At 45.4% G+C, this 23,466-nt stretch overlaps 1 protein-coding gene across 1 annotated transcript in view; it reads left to right on the top strand.

Annotated features, from left to right (window-relative positions):
- Positions 1-23,466, top strand: part of LOC147608808 (WD-40 repeat family protein / notchless protein) — a 100,680-nt gene that overhangs the window by 70,101 nt on the left and 7,113 nt on the right. The window contains exons 7-10 of the mRNA XM_086788200.1: positions 21,261-21,324; positions 21,649-21,759; positions 21,870-22,007; positions 22,330-22,472. Of these exons, the coding sequence (XP_086644326.1) occupies positions 21,261-21,324; positions 21,649-21,759; positions 21,870-22,007; positions 22,330-22,472 (456 nt within the window). The remainder of the gene's footprint in view (positions 1-21,260; positions 21,325-21,648; positions 21,760-21,869; positions 22,008-22,329; positions 22,473-23,466) is intronic.

The following is a 23,466-nucleotide window of genomic DNA, read 5'->3' as shown; positions in this document are numbered from 1 at the left end:
GCATTTGTATAGGGATAATCTGGCATCTCCCGTGGGGAGAGTAAGGCCCTCAAAGCTTGTACATGATATTATTCTCCTTGGGTAATAAAATACTCCAAGGGGGGGGGTCGGCCCATTCCGGCCTCTATGTGGTGTCACACGTGCAAGCTCCATTGTCAACATTTGTGGATGTTTTGTCCAACTTTTATGTTTTATGCAAAGTGATGATGGATATGTGTTAAGGCTGTGGCCATGTTTAAGTGTTTTAATATGCATTGATGGTATCAACAAGTGTGTCAAAGGCCCTAGTTCCCCGGGCACCGCTGCGAGTTACAATTTGCATTATCACGCTTCTTCTTGTTTGGGCATGCCTTTGCAATATGCTCGGTTCTTTATCTTGGTTTTGGTCTTTTCTAGGTGGTTGTTCATTATTTTGCAGGTTTTGGACAGTCCTCTCTTTGCCTTGAAATGAGGATTTAACCTTATTGGATCGACTCAATTTGAGTTCCAATTGCTCGGTCGCGGTGGCGGCTACGATTAGTTGGTGTAAGGTATGACCAAGATACATTTGTAGTCCCGCTTAGTACACGGGTTGCAATCCCGATTGAAACCTTCTCTTCCTTTCCGCCTCGGTGACATGCATAAATGGAGACACCTCCAAAAGCACTTTCCAAAACTTTTGTACATATGCATTTACGGATTCCCCCTCATTTTACTTCACCCAATCCCACTTCATTGTCATCTCATTCAATGCATTGGGAGGCAAGAATTGAGCATAGAACCTCTCCTTGAACTCTTCCCATGATCTAATAGGATTCGGTGAGAGCTTCTCCGTGAGCCACCAATGGGAACAATGCCTTTCATAAACATGCTTACATGCCGGATCATGGATTTCTGAGTGAAATCCTCATCACTGAAAGCAATATCAAACTGGGCAATACAAGCAAGTGCTTTTGATGCATCATATTCCCCATGATGTGTGTCAAACTTCACAGATTTTGTCTCTGGCTTTGAAGTTAATTTTAGGACCAAAAGGTGATACATAAGGCATAGATACATGTGCCTTGTAAGCATGAGGCATGGCTGGCCCCTCAACATGCATTGATAGATTTTCAGCCATAGCTTCTCCCTCACGAGCACACTCGAAGGCATGAGTGGCATGAGAGATACGCGGAATACCTGCACCAACAGAAAATTGCAGTCCATGTTACATGTGTTGTGCATGCACATTTTCAGCCGACAATGGCATTTAACATACATTTTGACCACTACCATAAACATTGTATCCTTCACGGGCTACATAAGGTATTCTTGCATGGCGTGAAGTCACTGATTGTTCCTCTCCCATAGCATGGGAATTCATCCTCTTAGACATAAGTTCTTGTTCGGACACCTGTGGTGGGGATTCCAAGACATGTGGGATGGTTGCCTTTTCTGCATAGGCATCCTCGGTACGAGCCAAGTATGCACGTGTTGCATCCCTTGGTTGCATGTGCAACTCTTGAGCAATCATTGCCATTGTATGATCCATATCAGATTCAGCTTTCTTGGCCTTCAAACGGTCATGTACCAATGGATTCTCGTGGCGGTAGAGATTCAATTCTTCTTGTTGTGCATGGAGAAGAGCCTACATACGAGTAAGTTTAGCCCTCAAGACTATGGACTCTTCTTCCTGCATCTTCTCTTTGCCACGGGACGGCTGTCCCTCATATTCATGTTCCCTATTGTGCACCACATGAGTTTGCTCATCCTGTAAAGCATTGGAGGCATGCATTTCATTGTCCCTGCCTCTTGTTTTAGCATCTCCATCATTCATTGTATGGTTGTCCATAATGTTCTAAGTGTAGAGATAGCTAGTGTTCTTGGTGATCGTCTTTCACGATAGAAGTGAAAGAGAACCGTATGCTCCGATACCAATGTGACTTGGTTGAACACAATGCTAATCAATACACTTAAATACACTAAGATTTGATGGACACTTGCTCAAATACAAGAAGTAATTTGCTGAATTGACAAGAGACACACAATGAGCCGGAACGGCCGACCCCTCCTTCAAATAAAGTATATTGATCTTGGGAGAATCAAGTACATAGTTTCATGGGCATTTCTAACCAGATTTCCATACCAACGCATATGAATACAGTATTGCAAACAAGTGGTTGTCAATGTAGACTTGCAATCCACACTACCCTCTCAAGTGCCCATGTTCCCTACCATCTGCTCTCTATTGTTCCACCAACACATGGTAGCAACAATCTACAAGAGAGCACGTAGGACAAGAGAACACTACACATGGTATGTGATCTTGTAATCTGGTTCCTCCCTCCTGCTACTTGCTTCCATATTTAAGCATAAAAGCTTACCAATTGCAAGTAGAGTCGATGACAGTGGAAGTCTTCGCGATGAAAGTCCTTGGAGTGATGAGATCTTCTATTTGTCGCATTTCTTCGTGACAAAAGTCTTCAAGAGGATGAAGGGAACCTTGGGAAAGCTTCCCCTATGGTTCAACTTGAGAAAGGAGGGCTGAAATTAGGGTTTTCAACAAAAAGACCAGAAATTACAGCAATAAAGAGAGCTGTTTTGCTGAATTTCAGTCATTGGGAGTGTGTAGGAGAGTGATTAGCATCTGGAAATACTCTTGGAAGCTTGAGAAACATCTTAGCAAGCTTGGAAATGGAGCTGGGAAGGAGAAAGTGCAGCCCAACAGCCCTCATGAAGGTGGTGAGTTGTAGGTGGCAGGCAGGTGCGTTGTGGAGCAAGCTAGAGTGGACACATGGCTGGTTACTCCCTTTGTACAAAGGGGATAAGGTCTGGGCGGTGGACATTGGGTTATGTCCACCTCGGGACATCAGTGTGTGTGAACACCAAGCTGGTCATAATTTATAAGTGAGTTTTGGTCGCCCAAAACTTAATGAAGTGTGTACACACTCACTTATAAATTAGTGTTAACTCCTAAGGCTAGGTTTATGACCAATACTTACACCTGTAACATGCCACATAATCATGTCCAGCTGACAGTTTCACACGCACGGTTCGCGGGCGGGCGTCCCCTTACCCGGAACTACACATTGGTGAAGCAAGCATGAAAACAGCATGCAATTTCAATTGCAAGCAAGCACATAAAGATGCTATGCAATGCAGCATTGGTATGGACAATTTTCGTTCATGAGACTATACCAAAATAGACGTGCTCTAGGCAAGTACACGAGGTAGCAAACCCAATGGAACAGCAATCCACCAAGCATTTCCGGGCATGTACACAGAGGCACAAGTCCCCACGGAAAGCCAAGTCCACAGTATCACATGAGTGGCATCAATCCCCGGCATATACAACTGCCATGGACACCAGTCCAATGTACATACATGATGAGAAAGTACGGGTGGACCAATTGGGTGGCCAAATGGTGACAGGGGGCGGGGTGGCTGGGGCTTGTGTCTCAAGAAGGTGCCATGGAAATCTGCCCCCCAGAAAGCTGCTCCATACATCAAGGCTGGTGTGACGAGGGTGCCAAAAAGCCAGCCCTTCGTCTTGGGCTCCTGGAAATGTGTCTGGAAGCACTGCCACTCAAGTAAGCTCAAGGCTGCATATCCCCGCGTCACTCTGGCATGTGCTGCGGGAAGCATTGTAAAGCGTGGGCCACTGAAAGTGACACCAAGGTATACATAGGATGAGACAATCTCCACAGGATGCCCTCTATATGTGAAGCTCAATCTGGATGTGACAGGATGAGAGGTATTGAAGACCATTACCTTGGTTTTACCAAGGAGAGGTCCCGCTGAGTACAAAAGTCATGTAAGGCATCCAACTGTCTCTGAAGCCCTTTGACTGAGTCTGAGAGGACGACGATGTCATCCCCATAAAGTAGTATGGGGATCAATATTCCTGCCAGTGTGGGACCAGCCCCGCCTAATCCATTAATGAAGCTCGAGATCTCATCAATGTAGAGGCCGAAAAGAGTGGGTGATAGAGGGCAGCCCTGTTTCACCCCAATAGTGCTGGAAATCTCCTGTGATGTACCTCCTGGGGCTCTCACTCGTCCGGTGACCGACTCATAGAGGGCGATGATGCTCCAAACCATGTCAGATGGGACTCCGATCTCGTGTAGACGGTGTAAGAGGCGGGCTCGGGATACAATATCAAAAGCTTTGCGGAAATCCACAAAGCAGTAGTAAATCCTCTGGTGTCGTGCTCTACTCTCCTCGATGATGGCACAGAGGGTGAAGATGTGGTCAAGGGTAGAGTAGCTCCTCCGAAAGCCAGCCTGTCCTGAGGCTCTGCATCCCTGGCTCTTGGCAAATCAATTGAGCTCCACCTCTAGCACTGATCCAAAGAGTTTGGCCAATGTGTGGCCAATCATGATCGTCCTGTAGTTATTAGGATCAAGTGGATCTCCGGCTTTGAGGATGGGGGTGATGGTGTTGGTGGACCAAGAGGGTGGAAATCCTTCACAAAGGGCTCTATTGAACATGTAGGCTATGAAGGCCTTGGACTGTTAGGGTTAGGGTTTGGAGGTGCTGCAAACACAGGCGTGGAGAAGCAGAGAGAGAGAACACGACTCTTGTATGTATTCAGATAATGAAGTGAAGTACAATAGCCACATAATAAAGTGACCTAAAAAGATGTGTGTTCACATGTCCGGCCATAAAATGTGCCGGGTGGACCAAAACACTTATAAACTGTTTATAAGTGTAACTAAGCTAAACTGGGGGAAAAAACCTCCACTAACTGAAGTAAAAAGTGCCCCAGTAATCTACTGATGATCACTAGCACTCCTCTGGGTGCATACACAGCATAAAACCCAATAAACCCCCCCTGGAGTGATATGTGATCACTGTACATCATCCACCAAAAGGAAACAAATTCAAAGCAGTGCGGAATGCTTCGAATTTCGGACGTGGTAATGCCTTGGTGAAGATGTCTGCCACATTCTGATCTGTAGGACAGTAGATCAGACTGATATCACCTGCCTAGAGTCTCTCCCGAACAAAATGATAGTGAATCTCAATGTGTTTCGTGCGAGCATGAAACACAGGATTCCTGGCCACAGCAATGGCACTCTGACTATCAGTATAGATAGGTGTAGGCTCCTCCACTAAAATATCCATATCAGTCATGAGACGACGTAGCCAAACACACTCAACAGTAGTAGTGTAGGCTGCTCTGTACTCTGCCTCACAAGACGAAGTGGCCACTGTGGTCTGTTTCTTGCTTAGCCAAGAAATGCATGAAGAGCCAAGAAAGAAACAATTTCCACTAGTGGAATGTCTGGTATCAAAATCACCAGCCCAATCACTGTAAGCGTATAACTGCATGTCACCCCCCTCAGGATAAAGCAATCCAAGAGACAAGGTACCCTGCAAATACCGGAATACACGCTTCACAGCTTGCCAATGTGACAACCGCGGGCTGTGCATGAATCTGCTCAACTGAGAGACTGCATACTGAATATCTGGCCGTGTAGTACACAAGTAAATAAGACACCCAACAGCCTAAGCATATGTAGTGGCATCAAAGGAAATACTATCATCTTGTAGTGACAGTTTCATCCCAGGCTCCATAGGAGTACTAATAGGCTTGCAATCCTGAAATTTAAACTTCTCTAGAAGTTTAGCAACATACCGAGATTGCAACAACCCAATGCCTCTGTTATCCTGCACAAACTGTATGCCCAAATAGTAGTGTACAAGCCCCAAATCAGACATGTCAAATGTCTGTTGCAGTATCTCTTTAAAAGCTACAATTTTGTCATCATTTGATCCCATGAGCAAGAGATCATCTACATAAAGACTGATGACCAGCAAATCTGTCTCTTCTTTCTTTACATACAAGGTGGCTTCTGATGGACTGTTCACAAATCCTTGAGTGAGTAGGAAAGCATCTATCTTTGCATACCAAGCTCGTGGAGCTTGTTTCAAACCATACAAGGCCTTTTTCAGCCTGCATACTTTCCTTTCATGACCATGTTCTGCAAAACCCATGGGCTGATATACATAAACTTCCTCCTCGAGGTCCCCATGTAGGAATGCAGTCTTTATGTCCAACTGGTGAACAGCCCAACCACGATGTGCAGCCAATGCAATGACACACCTAAGTGTCGACATACGGGATGTAGGAGCAAATGTCTCCTCATAATCAATGCCCTTCTTCTGTGCATAGCCCTTTGCAACTAGACGGGCTTTGTACCTGTCAGTGGATCCATCTGCATGTCTTTTCAACTTATAGACCCACTTAGTACCAATTGCTTTCTTGCCTTTGGGTAGATCAACCAAATCCCATGTTTGATTCCTTTTAATAGAATCAACCTCATTCTGCATGGCTTTGTTCCAATGCACATTGTCTCGTGCATCCACAAAAGAATCCGGCTCATCATCATCCTGTAAACTGGCTGCCATAACCAGATTCAAATCCATGATGTGTGCATGCTCATTGGTCCGTGTTTCCCTACGAGTACGACCAGCAAGCGGACCCTCTAAATGGCTGTCCTGTAATGTCCTCAAATACCATCTAGGTATGTGTCTAACCTGTGGTGCCTGCTGCCCCATATTTGGTTCAGCTTCTGGCTCAATTTGCTGCTGAATTTCTGCACCACCTTCATCATTTGCTGGCTGTCCTGTACCCTCATGAGTTGGATCACCAACTGTGGAATGAAACTCCATAGGTAGTAGACCTTCAAACACATCATTTTCAGCCTGATTTGCATCATAACCAGCCATGGATATTTCTGATTTTTCATCAAAAATCACATCCCGACTAGTGAATATCTTCCTGGATAGTGGGTCATATAACTGGTAGCCCTTGCTCTCACGGCTATACCCAACAAAAATGCATTTTGTGGCTTTATCATCCAACTTCCTCCTTAACTCTTTGGGTATGTGTGCATATGCAAGACACCCAAAGATACGAAAATGTGATACAGAAGGCTTGCGGCCATGCCAAGCCTCAAAAGGAGTAATGGAAACCAATGCCTTTGTGGGACATCGATTCAAAATATGACAAGCATACATGACAGCTTCCACCCAAAAGATATGTGGTAGCCTCTTTGCCTTTAGCATACATCTGGCCATCTCCATGAGTGACCGATTCTTCCTTTCTGCAACCCCATTCTGCTGTGGAGTATAAGGAGTAGTATACTGATGTTTTATACCTCTATTCTCAAGAAAGGAATTCAACATGTGTGACATATATTCCCCTCCTCGGTCAGAACGGAGAGTCTTAACCTTGCATCTTGACTCTGTCTCAGCAAGTGCTACAAAGGCCAAAAATGCATCATATACATGTGATTTCTGTGTCAAAGGATAGACCCAGCATATACGAGAGAAGTCATCAATAAATGTTGCAAAATAGAAGCAACCACCTAATGACTTCGTCTGCATGGGACCACAAAGATCACTGTTTATGACCTGCAACTTTGCAGTTGCTCATAGAGCCTGATCACGTGGGAAGGAAAACCTATGCATTTTTCCCAAAATACATCCTTCACAAATGTGATCTGGAGGCTTCTCCATGAGAGGTAGATCTGTAAACATGTTATGTCGCTGCATAAGCACATAAGACTACCAAAATTTACATGCCCCATGCGAGCATGCCATAACTCCGCATCAACCATAGCTGGAGTAAGAGTGAATGCATTATAAGCAGACTGATCCACTGGCTGAAATGCATCCAACTGATAAAGTCCATGACATAATGTAGCAGTAAGCATCAAGGTCAAAGCATTAGCTTTGTCTTTGACCATGCATTTATCATCATCAAAGTGGACTTGCATACCACAATGTGCTAAAGAAGAAATGGACAACAAATTCTTCTTTATCCCTGGTACATATAAGGCATCTGTAAGGCGGAGAATGGAGCCATCAATGGCTGTGAGCTGAATCTCCCCAATGCCACGAACTGGATATGAAGCATTGTTGGCACACTGAACAGTTTTGCCAACAGGGACAGGGCCAACATGACAAAACAAATCCCTGCGAGATGTGATATGCTTTGAGGCACCACTATCAAAATACCAAGTACATGCATGCTCTGTCATACTGAGTGCCTGTGAAGACCAAGAGGCATCATAGCTGCATGTATAGAAACAGTAATCCCTGTCCTCAACAAAAGAAGCAGTCTCTGAAGGAGCTTTAGAGGCATCATTTACAGACATCCCAGCTTCCTTTGCCTTCTCTTTGGCAATCCTCTTTCTACATTCTGTGATGTAGTGACCTGGCTTCTTACAGTAATGACATTTGCCCTTCTTCTTGGGCTGTCCATCACCTTTCTTGGTATCCTGAGATGAACCACCATCACCCGAATTCTGACTTGAACTCTTTGGTTGAGTTTTTCCTTTCCCCTTTTGACCTCTAGTAAATGCTTGTTCAGCACTTGTGTTCATATTCATATTCTTCCTCATTTGCTCTTCTTGTAGCAAGAGAGCAACAAGTTCTTGATACTTAAGGGGTTCAACAGCATTCCTCATGCTGAGGTTCAAAGAGGTATGAAAAGCCAAGTAAGATCTTGGCAAAGAGTGCAAGATGGTGGACACAAGCTGTGTCTCAGGAATAATCTCATCCACATTGATGAGTTGCTCTCTCAAATCCTGCAGCTTGTTGAAGTGGCTAGACATATCATCTCCTTCATGCATTTTCTGATTTTTCAGCTCTCTTTTCAAAAATGAGATCCGAGCCTCATTACGAGCAGCATACATCTGCTCCAAAGTCACCCATGCATTCTGTGAAGAGCCAGCTGAACGAATATGAGGTATAATAGACCTCTGTACTGACAATGCAATGAGTGACAAGGCTTGTGCATCCCTGGCATCCCATGTCTTCTGAGCATTTGTTCTTTGAACAGGCAATGGCTGCTCTGGAGCCTGTACCTGTTGTTCTCGTCCACGAGCACCCCCTTGGGGAGGAGTCTCTGGAGCCAATGGACTTGGACGTGGTTCATCACCACTAACAAAATCCCGAAGACCTTTTGCCACAAGCACATTTTTCAGCGTAAAACTCCACAAGGAGTAGTTCGTGCCGTCCAATTTGTCTTCCTTAGACAAATACGTGAATACATCACTCTGCTGTTGATTTGCCATTATGACTATGCACAATGTTGTACCTGTGTATCAAATAACCCAATAGAAAGAACCCTGAAAGCAACTGTACTCCACTGAATACAGTTCACCCAAATATGCCTGCACTCTCAATCCTCTGAATGTGCAGCTCAATGCACCAATGACTGAGTAGAGCAGCAAAAATGGCTTACACAGTGCCAAAATGCCCCAAAAATGCCCAAAATTACTGCACCCAAAACCTTGCAAAAAACCTGTAGATTTCTTTGCAAGAAAGTCTGCCTGTATCTGCCTGTAGATTTTCACAGAGAAAATAGAAATGCCCAAAAATTAAAATTTGTAATGCTTACCACAGTTGTACTGAGTAGGTTGTGGTACCAAATGAACAAGTACAGTTGACTGTACTGTGCAGGTACAGCCGACTGGTACTGTACGGAAGTAGTACTGAAGTTGGGCGAGCAGGTACAGTACGGAGGCAGGAAGAAAATGCAGTCGAATGCTCTGCAGGTACTGTTGGCTGGTACAGAACAGGTACGGAACTTTGTTTGCTGCTGGTCGCCTGTACTGACAGCTGTACGGCTATCTGCGCAGGTGTGTACAGAGGACTGTACGGGAGCAGGGCGACCACAGTACAGTACGGTACTGAAACAGTCGACTGTATTCAGGCAGGTACAGTACCAAATGAAGGTGGCGCTGACAGGTGCAGTACAGTACTGAAGACAGCGCAGACTGTGTACGGGCAGAACAGTACCTGAAGGCGGCGCTGACTGTGTACGGGCAGGTACAGGTGTACGGCGAAATGTACAGCGAAGGACAGTAGCTTGTACTACGGACAACTGACGGCAAGGGTGGCTGGTGGCTATGGCCTGTACAGATGGCTCTGATACCAAATGAAGGCCTTGGACTGTTAGGGTTAGGGTTTGGAGGTGCTGCAAACACAGGCGTGGAGAAGCAGAGAGAGAGAACACGACTCTTGTATGTATTCAGATAATGAAGTGAAGTACAATAGCCACATAATAAAGTGACCTAAAAAGATGTGTGTTCACATGTCTGGCCATAAAATGTGCCGGGTGGACCAAAACACTTATAAACTGTTTATAAGTGTAACTAAGCTAAACTGGAGCTGAACTGGGGGAAAAAACCTCCACTAACTGAAGTAAAAAGTGCCTCAGTAATCTACTGATGATCACTAGCACTCCTCTGGGTGCATACACAGCATAAAACCCAACAGGCTAGTAGGGGCACTAGGGTATCATGGGCATGCGAGATGTCTTCAAAAGAGAGTTATATTAACGTCTTCAAAAGATCCAAAGGGTCTATGAGACCAAAATGATGTGTATAGAATGTCCATGAAATCTCGTCATGGATGAAATAAGAAAAAGCAACAGTAAACTAAAATTGAAAACTGAAAGCTAAGATCTTAGATGGTGAGATTATACAAGATAAAAAATCTAGATCCTACTATGTAGGTACAGGGTACAATAAGTGATGGGATATGGGAGAGCTGAATAAAAACAGTCAATCAACCTTGTATGTCAAGCAAGGGCCCATCGAAGATGTCCATCGCATGGGTGATACAAGAAGGCTAGAGATGTCAATAGTCTGCAGTGAGGATGAGGCTGTTGGATGGTGGGACAAGATCTCCTGAATTCGAGGCTGATGAGCTGGGGCTGGTCGGGGTCTGACGGGACAAGGGCGTCTAGCTCTTTGGAGTGTGCGTGCCCGAGCAGATGTGACTCCCATGGGCCTGCTGCGAGGGGGCAATGGGCATTGTGGTATAGGCTCCCGTATTCATTGCAGTGGGCTCTGGTGATGGTAAGCTGAGAGGAGGGCTGTTGGGGGGGCGAGGATCTCTGAGTAGTGACTCTCTGTGTCGGCTGAGCTGCAATAGGAAGAGTCCAAGGCACCTTTGATCTGGGTACTCCATGATCCAGGATAAGGATCCAAAGCCCTCTCTGAATAGATAGTGAAATCTCCTCTGATCTTATAGTAGACTGGGCACTGGCAGACATAGTGCTCCTTTGTCTCAACCCCCGTCTGACAAAGTCTACATGTCCTTTCCTCTCTGGGTATCCCTCAGCTCTGCCAGTCTCTATGGGGAATCTGGATCATACTGAAATGGAGGGAGCCGGTCCATCTTTAATCCATGTGCTTGAAACCAGGTGAGTACTGTGCCAAAATTACTAGAGATCTCTTGTGACATCCCTCTTGGGGCTCTCACCTGTATTGTGACTGACTCGTAAAGAGCGATGATGCTCCAAATCATGTCAAATGGTGCCCCGATGTCTTGTAGGAGCTAGAGTAGTGGGGCCTAGGGAACAATATCAATAGCTTTGAGGAAGTCCGCAAAGCAGCAATAGATCCTCTAATGGCATGCTCTGCCCTCCTCGATCATGGATCAAAGGGTGAAGATGTGGTCAAGGGTAGAGTAGCTCCTCCGAAAGCCTGATTGTTCTGTAGTTACTGGGGTCAAGTGGATCTCTGGCTTTGAGGATGGGGGTGATGGTGTTAGGAAGGTGGGAACTCTCACACATGGCTCTATTGAACATGTAGGCTAGTAAGGGCGCAAGTGTGTCATCCGTGTGTGAGATGTACTCGGCGGCGAGTCCCTCATGATCCGCGGTGCTCGCCCATTACGCAGTTTACGAATGGTTGTGAGTACCGTGCCTAGTGTGAAGAAAGTGGAGGTGGTAGGGGGGTGGGTTGGGGGGGGGTAGAGGTGTCTGGTTGGGGATGTAATAGAGAGAGTGTGGATGAGTACCAAGTGTCTGGGCATGTGATGGGTGTGGGGGGTGGTGCTCATGGAGTTCTCTCCAAGCGTCCTTGCAGTAAGGCCGATATAATTCATCCTCTTTCCGAGCATAGAACTCTTGTCTCTTGCGTTCGGTAATGTGTTGGGAAATACGTTGCGCTAAGCGCCTTGAGATTTGCCCAACACATATCTCATGCTTGAGACAGGAGGGGGTGGCCCGGCATTTGTCGTCATACCAACCATTCTGGGGCATGGTGCCACAAGGTGACTTGGCAATGGAGTGGGGTGTGCATATGAAGGAGGTGGTGGCAGATGTGTGAAGGATGGTGGTGAGCTGGGATGTGAGAGTGGCAAGGGGGACAAGAAAGTCCACATCCTGGAGGTGGCGATAAATGTGGTCTGAGTAACACCATCAAGCTTGTGATCAAAATGGCTATGGGTGTAGTGAGAGGTGGGGGATGTTGGTGTGGTTGTGGGTAGTGTGCAGATGAGGGTGAAGTGGAGATAGGTGTGGTTGGTGTCGACAAGGGGGCGGTGGGGTGGAGATGTCAGGGATGAGGCGTGCCAAAACTGGAGATCCCAGTAGGTAATCCACGGTGCTGGAGCCGCCTCGGTGGAGAAAGCAGGTTAAGGTGCCTGAGGAGGGCCAGCAAGGCAACCCGTTATAAATACAAGACCATGTGCAACTCCGAGCTATAGGAGGTATCTCCCGGATGTTGTCACCTTGTCGTGTGATGATCCCATGAGGCCCGTGTCATTGATGTTAGGCTCTTGCAGTCTGATGGGGTCATCCAAATCAAGTAGAGGAACCTGCCAGCTCTCAGTCTTAGCATTGAAGTCTCCCAATAGGAGGACTTCACCCAGGCAAGAGAATTCCATGCTATCATTGTAGAGTGGTAGGAAAGGTGACTAGCCATGCTGCTCAGCATAAGGGGAGTGTCACCCATAGGATAGCAAACTGCAATATGGATAGATCTCTCTCCAGTCTTCTGTAGCCACACCCATAGGTACTGTGCCTCCTCGTCCTTCCGGATGATGTTGGGGTAAAGGCATTATGCCCACCCTTATAGTGTGTACAAGCCCATAAGTTTTATAGTACATAGTACACTTAGTACTTTTAATGTACTAAGTGCACTATGTGCACTAGAACAAATATACATGTGTGATAGGGGAGTCACACACTCATATACTTTGTGAGTTGACTTATCCCCACATGTCTCTCTCTCTCTCTCCCTTCTTCTCTGTGTGTGTCTCCCACATGAAACCCTAACTGTTTCAGCTGAGCTTCTTTAGCTCCCTTCAACTGGTATCAGAGGTCTCTCCTAGAGGGAATTGCCTGCTGGACTGCCTGGACCTGCCCGCCTTCGAGCTACTGTGGATGGACCTGTGTGCACCTTCGAAATCTGCTCTGGACGGACTTGCTTGTGTTTGCTTGTGAAATCCTGCCGCTCGCCCGCTCAGCCCCAGTGATCTGCCACCTCATCGGGCAGCACTAGTGTGGGGAGAGCCACCGCTGCCAGCCACAACGGGCGGCACTCAGCCCACTTTGAGGCTTACGTGGCAAAGGCCACATTTCCTTCTTTTCGTCGTGCTGTGTTGTGCGCCTGCTATACCTACCAGCTGCCGTTACTAGTTGCCGTCACCGACCAGATCGTGGCCATCGCTTGGAGCATGCTGTCGCCAAGCAGCTCCTCCCTGTCGAAGGTCTACAGGGTAAAGTCGTGAGGTACCGCCCACTTGCACGAATACAGCATCCGTACCTGCACAGCAGCAGCAACATCAGCACACGAGTCAGAAAATACGACACAATCCCCTTTTTTTTCTGCAACAGAAATCAAAAATTTCAGAGGTATTTGCTTCAATTTTGGGATTTCCATGTCCATTATCATCAATTGAGCAGGTACAGGTCCTAATGGCTCAGATTTGAGCACAATTGGCAACATTGGGTGACATTGGTCACATTCCGGGTCAATTGGCAGGAAATTGGGTGTTAACATTTGGGGCTTTTGATGTAATTGTGCCATTGGGCATTCATACATGTTGTATGATGTGAGCAATCTCACATTCGGGGCTAAATCGCAGGAAATTGGAGTGCAAATCAAAGGGCTTTTGTGCCAATTGGGTTGATTTGCATGCAGGCACTGGCATTTGATGCTTTGGTCAATGTGTTGATGCCTGTCAAGCACTCAATGTGCCAGTAAATCAAGGGGCTTTTATGTTTTGGATGTATATGTGGCCAGGGGGGAAGCATTGTGAAGACTGTGGATGCCTTCATGTGCATTAATGTACCATTCATGATCAGAAATTGATCTTGAATCAAGGGGCTTCTCAAGATTCTGTGCTTGTTGAGCTTGGCAAAGCAGCAGGGAAGACTTTTATGCCTTGAACCCTCAGAAATCCACTTGCAGTCAAGGGGCTTTTGCCCAATTTCTGTCCGGGACTGTTGTATGCAGTGGTGGGGACTGTCAAGGTCGGATTTTCACTCATTTGGACAGCCAAGAGAGCATTTATTGCTACCGTACTTGCTGGTACAGATTTGGTACAACTTTGTACAAGTTTTGGCATGGCTGTACATTGATTTGAGTGCGGAAAAGGCTCATTTTCAGCTGCTGTACTTGCCGGTACAGATTTGGTACATCATTGGTGAGCACTTAGTACTGTTGTACAGTATTTTGGAAGGGCAACAGAGCACATCTAAGGTGCTGTCATAAATCTGCAGCAACTAGATTTTGGTGATTTTATCACATTCAGTGGGAGGAGAGTTGCATTCGTGCTTCCGTAGTGGGAGATAAACTTTGGGAGAACAACTGTGAGCACTTTGTGTGCTTTGGTGCAGTGTTTGCACATCTTGCAGGGAGTCAGGCATTGACTGTGTCAAAGGTTGCATATTGCTATGGCATCCACAGGTGAGAGCTCTTCATTGCTTCACATCAAGAAGCTTGAAGGCTCACATAATTATGACATTTGGCAAACCCAGTGCTATAATGTGTTGCTCCAGAAGAAGCAGCACAAGCCCATCAAAGAAAGGGGTGTAATGCCCGCTTCTCTTACTGCTGAAGAATGGGAAGATATGGATGAGCTGGCAAGATCCACCATCATGTTGTCTGTGTCAGACTCTTTACTTTTCAGCATACGTGAAGAGAAGACAGCTTGGGGAATGTGGCAAAGATTGCAGGACTTGTATGCCAGCAAAGTGCCTCAAGCAAAGTGTATTGGTTGAAGAAACTCATAGGTCTTCAAATGAAGGAAGAGGCGTCTATGACAGCCCATCTAAATGAGTTTAATGGTGTTGTCAGTCAGGTCATCAATCAAAAGTTGGCAATGGACGATGAGTTCAAAGCCACCTTTCTCTTATGCACTTTGCCAGAGAGTTGGGACACATTCAGGACAGCCACTAGCAATTCAAATGCTATGCTGTCATATGCAGATGTGGAGGGTGCTCTCCTTCAAGAGGAGATGAACAGGAAGAACAACTCTGTTGGAAAGTCCAATGCAATGAATGCACGTGGGAGATCCCAGCAAAGGGGTAAAAGCCAAGAACGGGGAAGGAGCAAGTCCCGCTCCAAAAAGGACTTGGAATGCGATTTTTGTGGCAAGAAGGGACATTTCAAAAAGCAATGCTACAAATGGAAGAATGATCAAAAGGAAAAGGGCAAAGGAAAAGACAAAGACAAAGATGAAGCCAAAGATGCAAAGCCAAAGGGCAAAAGTGGAGTCAAGATTGAAGAAGTCAATGTGTGTCACATGCAGGTGACAGTGAGGATGAAGTCCTATTCATGTCTTCACTTGATGCCCATTCACTTCATGCAGGAGATGGTCATGGTATGCACTCATGGGTCATTGATTCAGGTGCCTCCTTTCATGTCACAGGTTGCAGAGACTTGTTTGTCAGGTATATTGCTGGCAATGAAGGAGTAGTTTATTTGGGTGACAACCATGCATGCCAGATTCTTGGCAGAGGTGATGTGATGTTTGTGTTTTCAGATGGCTCACAGCTTATGCTCCATGATGTCAGGCATGTGCCTGAGATCAAGAAGAACCTGTTTTCTACTGGACAGCTTGATGATGCTGGTTATGTTACCACATTAGGTAGTGGAAAGTGGAAGATTAGTAAGGGCTCACTGGTTGTTGCCAGAGGCTCTAAGGTGGACACTCTTTACTTCATGCATGCTGGTGTTTGTCACCATGCTAATGTAAATGCAACCGAGCTGCCGTAAATCTCTCTGTGGCATAGCCGGTTGGGACACATGAGTGTCGAAGGAATGGAGCAATTGTCTCGTTTTGGTTACTTGCCTTCTCTGAAGTTCTCAAGTTTTCAGTTTTGTGAGCATTGTATATATGGCAGGCAATTCCAGTGCCCCCACAAGAAAGCTCTTGGACAGAAAGATGCTCAGTTAGAGCTTGTGCATACAGATGTATGTGAGATGCCTCAGCTTTCTTTGGGAGGGGCAAAATATTTTGTGTCTTTTATTGATGATGCCACACGCAAGGTGTGGGTTTATCCTCTTCGTTTGAAGAGTGATACATTCTTAGTGTTTGAGAAGTTTGTTGCTCATGTTGAGAATCAAACTGGCAAAACACTGAAGGCTTTGCGTTCCGACAATGGTGGAGAGTATATGTCCAAACAGTTTCAGGACTTTTGTGATGCTAAAGGCATCAAGAGGGAGCTCTCTGCTCCTTATGATCCTCCACAAAATGGGACAGCAGAGAGGATGAACAGGACCATTCAGGAGAAGGTCCGTTCTATGTTGTCACATGCTGCGTTACCTCATGGTTTTTGGGCTGAAGCTGTTATGACAGCCGTTCATCTTATAAATAGGTCACCTAACGAGGCTTGGTGGGAAAGTGCCAGAGGAAGTATGGACAGGGAAGCCTCCGTCCTACAAGCACTTGAGAGTGTTTGGTTGCGTTGCGTACGTGCACATGCGCAGGGAAATACACACCAAACTTGATCCTAAGTCTCACAAATGCATATTCCTAGGATATGGTGACAGAAGTGAAATGGGGTATAGACTTTGGGATCCAGTGAATAGAAAGATTATACGCAGCAATGATGTCATTTTTGATGAAACATGCATGTATAAGGAGCTTGCAAGGCAACAGGAGCCTGGCAGAGTCATCTTTGATGATGATGGACATCATGGACAACAACCAAGGGCTGTAAATCAACCATTACAGCAACAAAACCAGCCCTTAAATGGTGCTGAAAATGGTCCAAAAATGGACAGCCAGAGATGGCAGAAGATATCCCTATGGATCTTTCAACCTTATGGCATGGAACAGGAGCCACCAATAGGTGATATGCAGGCTGGACAGCAACCTGCAAATGATGATCATTGGGTACGGAGGTCCACAAGACCCTCCAAACCCCTTGACAGGTTTGTTCCAGGGGTTGACTACTTGATGCTTACTGACTGTGGGGAGCCCTCTTGTTATAAGGAGGCTTTACAGAGGGCAGACAAGGCTCTTTGGGAGCGTGCTATGAAGTCAGAGATGGAGTCTCTGCACAAAAATGGAACATGGAAGTTGGTGCATTTGCCTACAGGCAAGAAGGTTTTGCCATGCAAGTGGGTTTACAGGCGTAAAGTTGCACCTGATGCAAAGCCAAGATACAAAGCCAGGTTAGTGGCTAAGGGCTTCAAGCAGGAATATGGTGTGGACTTTGATGAGATCTTCTCTCCAGTGGTCAAAATGACCACACTTAGAGCTGTATTAGCTTTGGTTGCTCATGATGATCTGGATTTGATTCAGATGGATGTGAAGACTGCTTTTCTTCACGGTGATCTCCATGAGGAGATATATATGCAACAGCCAGAGGGTTATGCAGTGAATGGAAAGGAGAAGCTTGTATGCAAGCTGAAAAAGAGTCTTTATGGGCTCAAACAGGCACCAAGGGAATGGTATCATAAATTTGATACATTCATGAAATCCCAGGATTTCAGGAGGAGTGACATAGATCACTGCTTATACACCAAGAAAGCTTTGGATGGCAGTCTATTGATCCTCATCTTGTATGTTGATGATATGTTGATTGCCGGGAAATCTCGTAAAGAGATGGATGCCTTGAAGAAGAGGCTACATCAGACCTTTGATATGAAGGATTTGGGTGATACAAATCACATTTTGGGTATGCGGATACTTCGGGATAGAAATCAGCATGTGTTGTATTTGTCTCAGAAGGAATACATTGGCAAAGTTTTGCAGAGGTTCAATATGGAAGGGGGGAAGAAGACTAGTACTCCTTTGCCTCCATATGTTAAACTCAGTGCTATGGACAGGCCACAGTCGGATAGTGACAGGGCTGAAATGGCCAAGATTCCGTATGCTTCAGCTTGTGGCAGTCTCATTTATGCCATGGTTGCTACCAGGCCGGACATTGCATTTGCAGTGGGAGTGGTTACTAGATACATGGCCAACCCTGGCAAGAAGCATTGGGAAGCAGTGAAAGGTGTCATGAGATACTTGAAGGGCACACAGGATATGTGTATTTGCTTTGGCAAACAGGATGCATTAGTGCATGGTTACACGGATTCGGATTATGCCGGTCATCCAGATAACCGGAAGTCTACTACCGGTTATGTGTTTACATTCACAGGAGGTGCTGTGTCATGGATATCCAGGATGCAGAAGTGCACTGCCTTATCTACTACAGAGGCCGAGTATATTGCAGCCACAGAGGCTTGCAAGGAGGCATTATGGCTATCTCGGTTAGTGGTTGATTTGGGTTATACAGGGGATATTCCATTGTTGCATTGTGACAGTCAGAGTGCCATCCAGTTGGCAAAGAACCCTGTCTTTCATGCAAAGACGAAGACTGTTCACAGTGCACACGTCTCCGGACACTTACTAGTAGACTCCGAAATATCCACACTGCCATCACAGAGGGGACATGCTATGGGTGCTTTGCGTTCTATTCTAGAGGAAGATGGTATCACTCTATGACCACACATCATCATCATGTAGCATCACATGGATACTTTGGCTCATGTAGCTAGTTTTGTAATTTTCATTTCCATGGTTTAGTATCCACCATAAATACATTCTACTACCTTTTTGGTCTCATAGACCCTCTCGGTCTTTTGAAGATGTTAATATATCTATCTTTCTTTCTTTTGCTCCTTCCCTCTTTCGTTTCCTTTCATTCCCCTCCTCTCCTCTGCTTTTTTCTCCCGAACTTGTACTTGCCAATGCCCCATTCCATGTTTCGCCCCCCCTAAAAAATGCCATTTCTATTGTCGGTTTCTTATAACTATGGAATGCATGCTTCTCCAAGTTTTTTCCCTCTAGTCCTCCAACTCCTCCACTATTGGTACATGAGCATTGGGGCTCTTGTCTATGTTTTTTTCTTTTTCCCTCCATTCCAAGTGTAAGAACATTTCATAATAAAACATTTATGTCATGGCATATTGAGCTGTGCTAAAGGACTTTCCTCGCACATGGATGCATGTACCACATGGTGTAACCAGCATAGCTTTGAGAGAGCGCTATCAGGGGGTTGTACGATCAGTGGTAGGATGTGTGAGGTGCAAAGTTGGTGCAACTTGCTAAGGATATACGAGTTGATTCAGTTATTTCATGACCGTATCGGTGTGTACACAAAATGAAGTGTGATCAGGAGACACTTAACAACCTTTTTAACACAGAGTCAGCTAGTAATTGTTGGCAAGCATTGGCACGCGTAGTTTGGCGTGAGGGCTAACCATAGTCACCAGAAACGTTTCGGGGTTTTTGACGTTTTGGGACAAAACGTTTAGTCTTTCAGCTAAGAAACGCAGAGGTTTCGTAATTTTTTCTATATAAATACAATAAAATGTAGTTTGTAGAATTATTTGTAGGCCTACCTAGTACTAGCTAAGCACTTATAATATGGTAAAAGCTTGGTCACAATTGGGCAATTGGGGAGTTGTGGAATTGTGACTCGTGAGAAATTTGGGGGAGAGAGAAGAAGAAGAGGAGGAGGAAGAAGAAGAGGTGACTGCAAATTGCGTGCAAGAGAGAGAGAGAGGATGTTTGGGCTGCACGTGAAAGAGAGAGAGAGCCCAACATTAAAAAAAAAACACTTAGACAAAATAAAAAAAAAAGACAATTTGTTTTTTTAGAAGCGAAAAAAAATCCCCGTCTTTGAAATGCGTTTTTGGCGTTTCGGGGTTTCGGAGTTTCTCAGCCCAGAAACGCGTTCTATGTGACTATGGGGCTAACTTGTACAATGAATTGGCACTAGGGTTTTCCTTGGTGGGACTCATTACATTTCAATTTTTTCTTTGTATCCAACTCCGACCTTTATGTTACGATGGAATTGGTTAGCAAATTACCTCATAGGGATTTTGTCATTCTAGTAGTAGCGATCAGCTACAGGGGTTCCACTCTAGCTTAGGTAAGGGCGAGGGAGTAGGGCACTTACATGGATGCTATGTTTGGATATACAAATTTGAGGTCAAGCTTACAGTTGTTTGCCTCCTATTCGGATTCACGAGGACATGAATCTAATAGAAGGGGGAGATAATGTTACATCCTAACTGGGCCTTGGGCTAGTGTTAACTAGGGGTTAGGATAACCCGAGGTTAAGGGGATGTGCTAACCAAGGTTAGGGTTAGGGCTTAGCCAGGCGTAGGGGCTGATAAGACCTGCCCAAGGGCTAGGGGCTAGCAAGGATGAAGTCTGGATTGCCCTAGAGTTATTAAAAAGCTAACTAGAGGCTAATAATGGCTGAAAGCTTAAGGTGGTTTGGTGGTATGGGACGCCAAGGCTTTTTGTTGGGTCTTGGGTGACTCATGGCAATTTGACCTCAAGCTTTGGGGGGTGGTTCCAAAAGGGAGCCTATGGTTGGGAGGAGAGTCGCTAGCCACAATCTATCGTGGTCATTGTTTCGGATTTGATGCAGGTTATCACAACCCAATTCGGGTTTCTAGGTATGTGGTCCTATCAATAGGTGTGCTTTTTTTTTTTTGGTTTTTGACTTCAATTAATATGCCGTATTAGAAAGAATTGTGCATGGGGAGGCGGAGCAGGGGCTGCATGAAGAAGCTAATGAGATGCATGGATGAGATGTATGAGCTGTCCAAGACAACCTAGATCTTAGAACTTTTTAAAGAAGATTCTAGATTCTGTATGGCTGCTGGTATATGTAATGTTCCATAGGTACAGGTCAGGGGGTTTCTGTATATGAATGCAACTATGCAAGAGTTCTGCTTCCTAGCCCAAGCCATGTACAATTCAAATGCTTGTCTTTGTGTGGTGGTGGCCTTTCCCACAGATCTCACATCTATAGGGCTTCTTGATACAGTTGGGAGATGACAGCTTATTAAATACCCTTTTCTAAATCTAAGATGAAATGGTAATGCATATCTAGGAATCTTGATTATCAAAGTTGAGGATATGCTATTTGATTAAAAATGAGGGAATCTGATGATGTTCTGTATGCCTGTTTTGGCTTGAAACTCCATGTCGGCTCAATCAAAGCCTTACTAAGCTTGTTTGTGCTGTAGTTCTCAGGACTGTACAATCAAAGTTTGGGAGACCTCTCAAGGGAAGCTCATTCGAGAGTTGAAGGTGCCACACTTTCTCTTTGATATGCTTGACCTCTTTTGTTGATTTTAGTAACAAGCACTAACACATGAGCCTGCTCTCTCTCTCTCTCTCTCTCCTTTTCTCAGTCCAGAAATTTGTGGTATGCTAGCAAATAGGGCACCTGCTTAATTGTTATATAATAGATGTGTTCATAAGGCCTTTTAAAATATTGGCAAAGCAATTAGACATGTAGCAGTTGTTAAGATTTTCAATAAAAGAAGTAGATATGTCAGTGAATTCTACAACGTTTTTTTTTCTTGGATGGATCTAAAATATGGCTTGGCTCATGGAGCAACTAAACCGCAGGGACATGGTCATTGGGTAAACACTTTGGCTTTGAGTACGGAGTATGTGCTACGAACGGGACCCTATGACTATAAACCCAAGCAACATGGCTCAGCTGATGAAATGAAGGAGGTGAGCTTGTCTCAGAAACCACCATAGGCGATGGATTTTCTAGGAGTGGTTTCAGTGGTAGTTGCCAGTTGACATTGAATGTTGATGACTGTTGGCTTCAAACTTTCTAGGCTGCTCTTGCCCGTTACAGCACGGCCAAGAAAGACTCTCCTGAGAGGCTTGTCTCTGGATCTGATGATTTCACGATGTTTTTATGGGAGCCTGCTACCAGCAAGCATCCGAAAGCTCGAATGACAGGACACCAGCAGGTTTTTCTATTTGCCCATCAACATTTTTAGTAATTTTAGGGTGGCTTCAGAAAGGGAGTCGGCTGACCCCTCCTCCCTCTTTCTGCTGACACATCTGAGGACCTCAATAGCATTTGGGTAAGGGCAGCCCTTGATGAGCCTATCTGCCCAATGAGGCAGCCCTTCGATGATGGTTTGGCCCCGAGACAGGGAAGCCACTCTTGAAGCTACCCTTAGTATTGATCAAGTTCTTCGAACAGAGACATGATTTGCTAGAGGTGTTTAGTGCTAATCAGATAATGATCCTCTCCCTTCTAATGTAAGATTGACCTTGCTGTCGCAGCTTGTGAACCATGTCTACTTCTCGCCAGATGGTCGATGGATTGCAAGTGCCTCATTCGACAAATCTGTAAAGCTATGGAATGGGTTCACAGGAGAATTTATTGCAACTTTTCGCGGTCATGTTGGTCCAGTTTATCAAATAAGGTTTGTGTTACTGTTCTCTTCTTTAATGACATAGATGGAAACTTTAAGGTATGCTAAGAAGATACTGATGGATAATGAAGGCATGTTGTGCCAAAGCTCGATAGGGTTGCAGGTCTATCTCAAGACCTCAGTCCGTGACAGACAGTAGGGTGATTCAAACACATGAATTGCCATAAGATAAAAAATGGTCCTGTGTCTTTTTGGAGGGGTTTTATCGGGGTGTGGCATTGCATGGAGAGTGGCCTCTTCTGCTCTTTGATGTGTTCTGTATGTTGCTGTCTAAGGGAGCAACTAGCTGTTGGATGTAAGGATGAAAATTGCCGGTGGCTGCAATCTTTGGTGCCTGTGTCTCCTCTTCATCTCACTGTTGGGCTCAGTGCTGATTAATGTAAGGAGTGTCTGACATTGGCTGTATTCTTCATGAGAGATTGTATGAAGCACAAGCAGTCCGATATCACCCGAGCGGTGAAAAGAGGGGGAGAAAAGTCTTGGAATGAGCTCCACCTCTAGCACTAATCCGTAGAGTTTGGCCAAGGTGTGGCCAATCATGATCGTCCTGTAATTATTAGGATCAAGTGGATCTCCGGCTTTTAGGATTGGGGTGATGGTGTTAACGGACCAAGATGGTGGAAATCCTTGACAAAGGGCTCTATTGAACATGTAGGCTAGTAGGTCCGGAGCAGCCCGAGGTGGGTCCTCAAGATCTAGTGTATGGGTGTCCTCCTCCTGGGTTTGGAAGAAGCTAGTGATGGTTGGCTGGCGAGGGAGGGTTTAGGGTGGTTGGAGCTGAAGCTCTGTCAAGAAAGTGTCCTTGTGTTTGTGGACGTTGGTCCGGGAATCAATGATCCTAGAGAGTCGGCCAAATCTCTTATGTAATAACTCTACCTGTCTCCACTCTAAGGTAGTAACATGCTGCATGCATAGGTGAATGGTACATATCCCATCTATCCTGGCATAGCTTCCTTAAAACCTGGTATTTCTGTTCATCTTGCTC

Source organism: Cibotium barometz, chromosome 52, assembly GCF_041138505.1.
Source record: "Cibotium barometz isolate CiBa-2024 chromosome 52, ASM4113850v1, whole genome shotgun sequence".
Taxonomy (NCBI): domain Eukaryota; kingdom Viridiplantae; phylum Streptophyta; class Polypodiopsida; order Cyatheales; family Cibotiaceae; genus Cibotium; species Cibotium barometz.
Note: the sequence above shows the minus strand (reverse complement) of the source record. Positions and strands in the feature narration are given on the sequence as shown.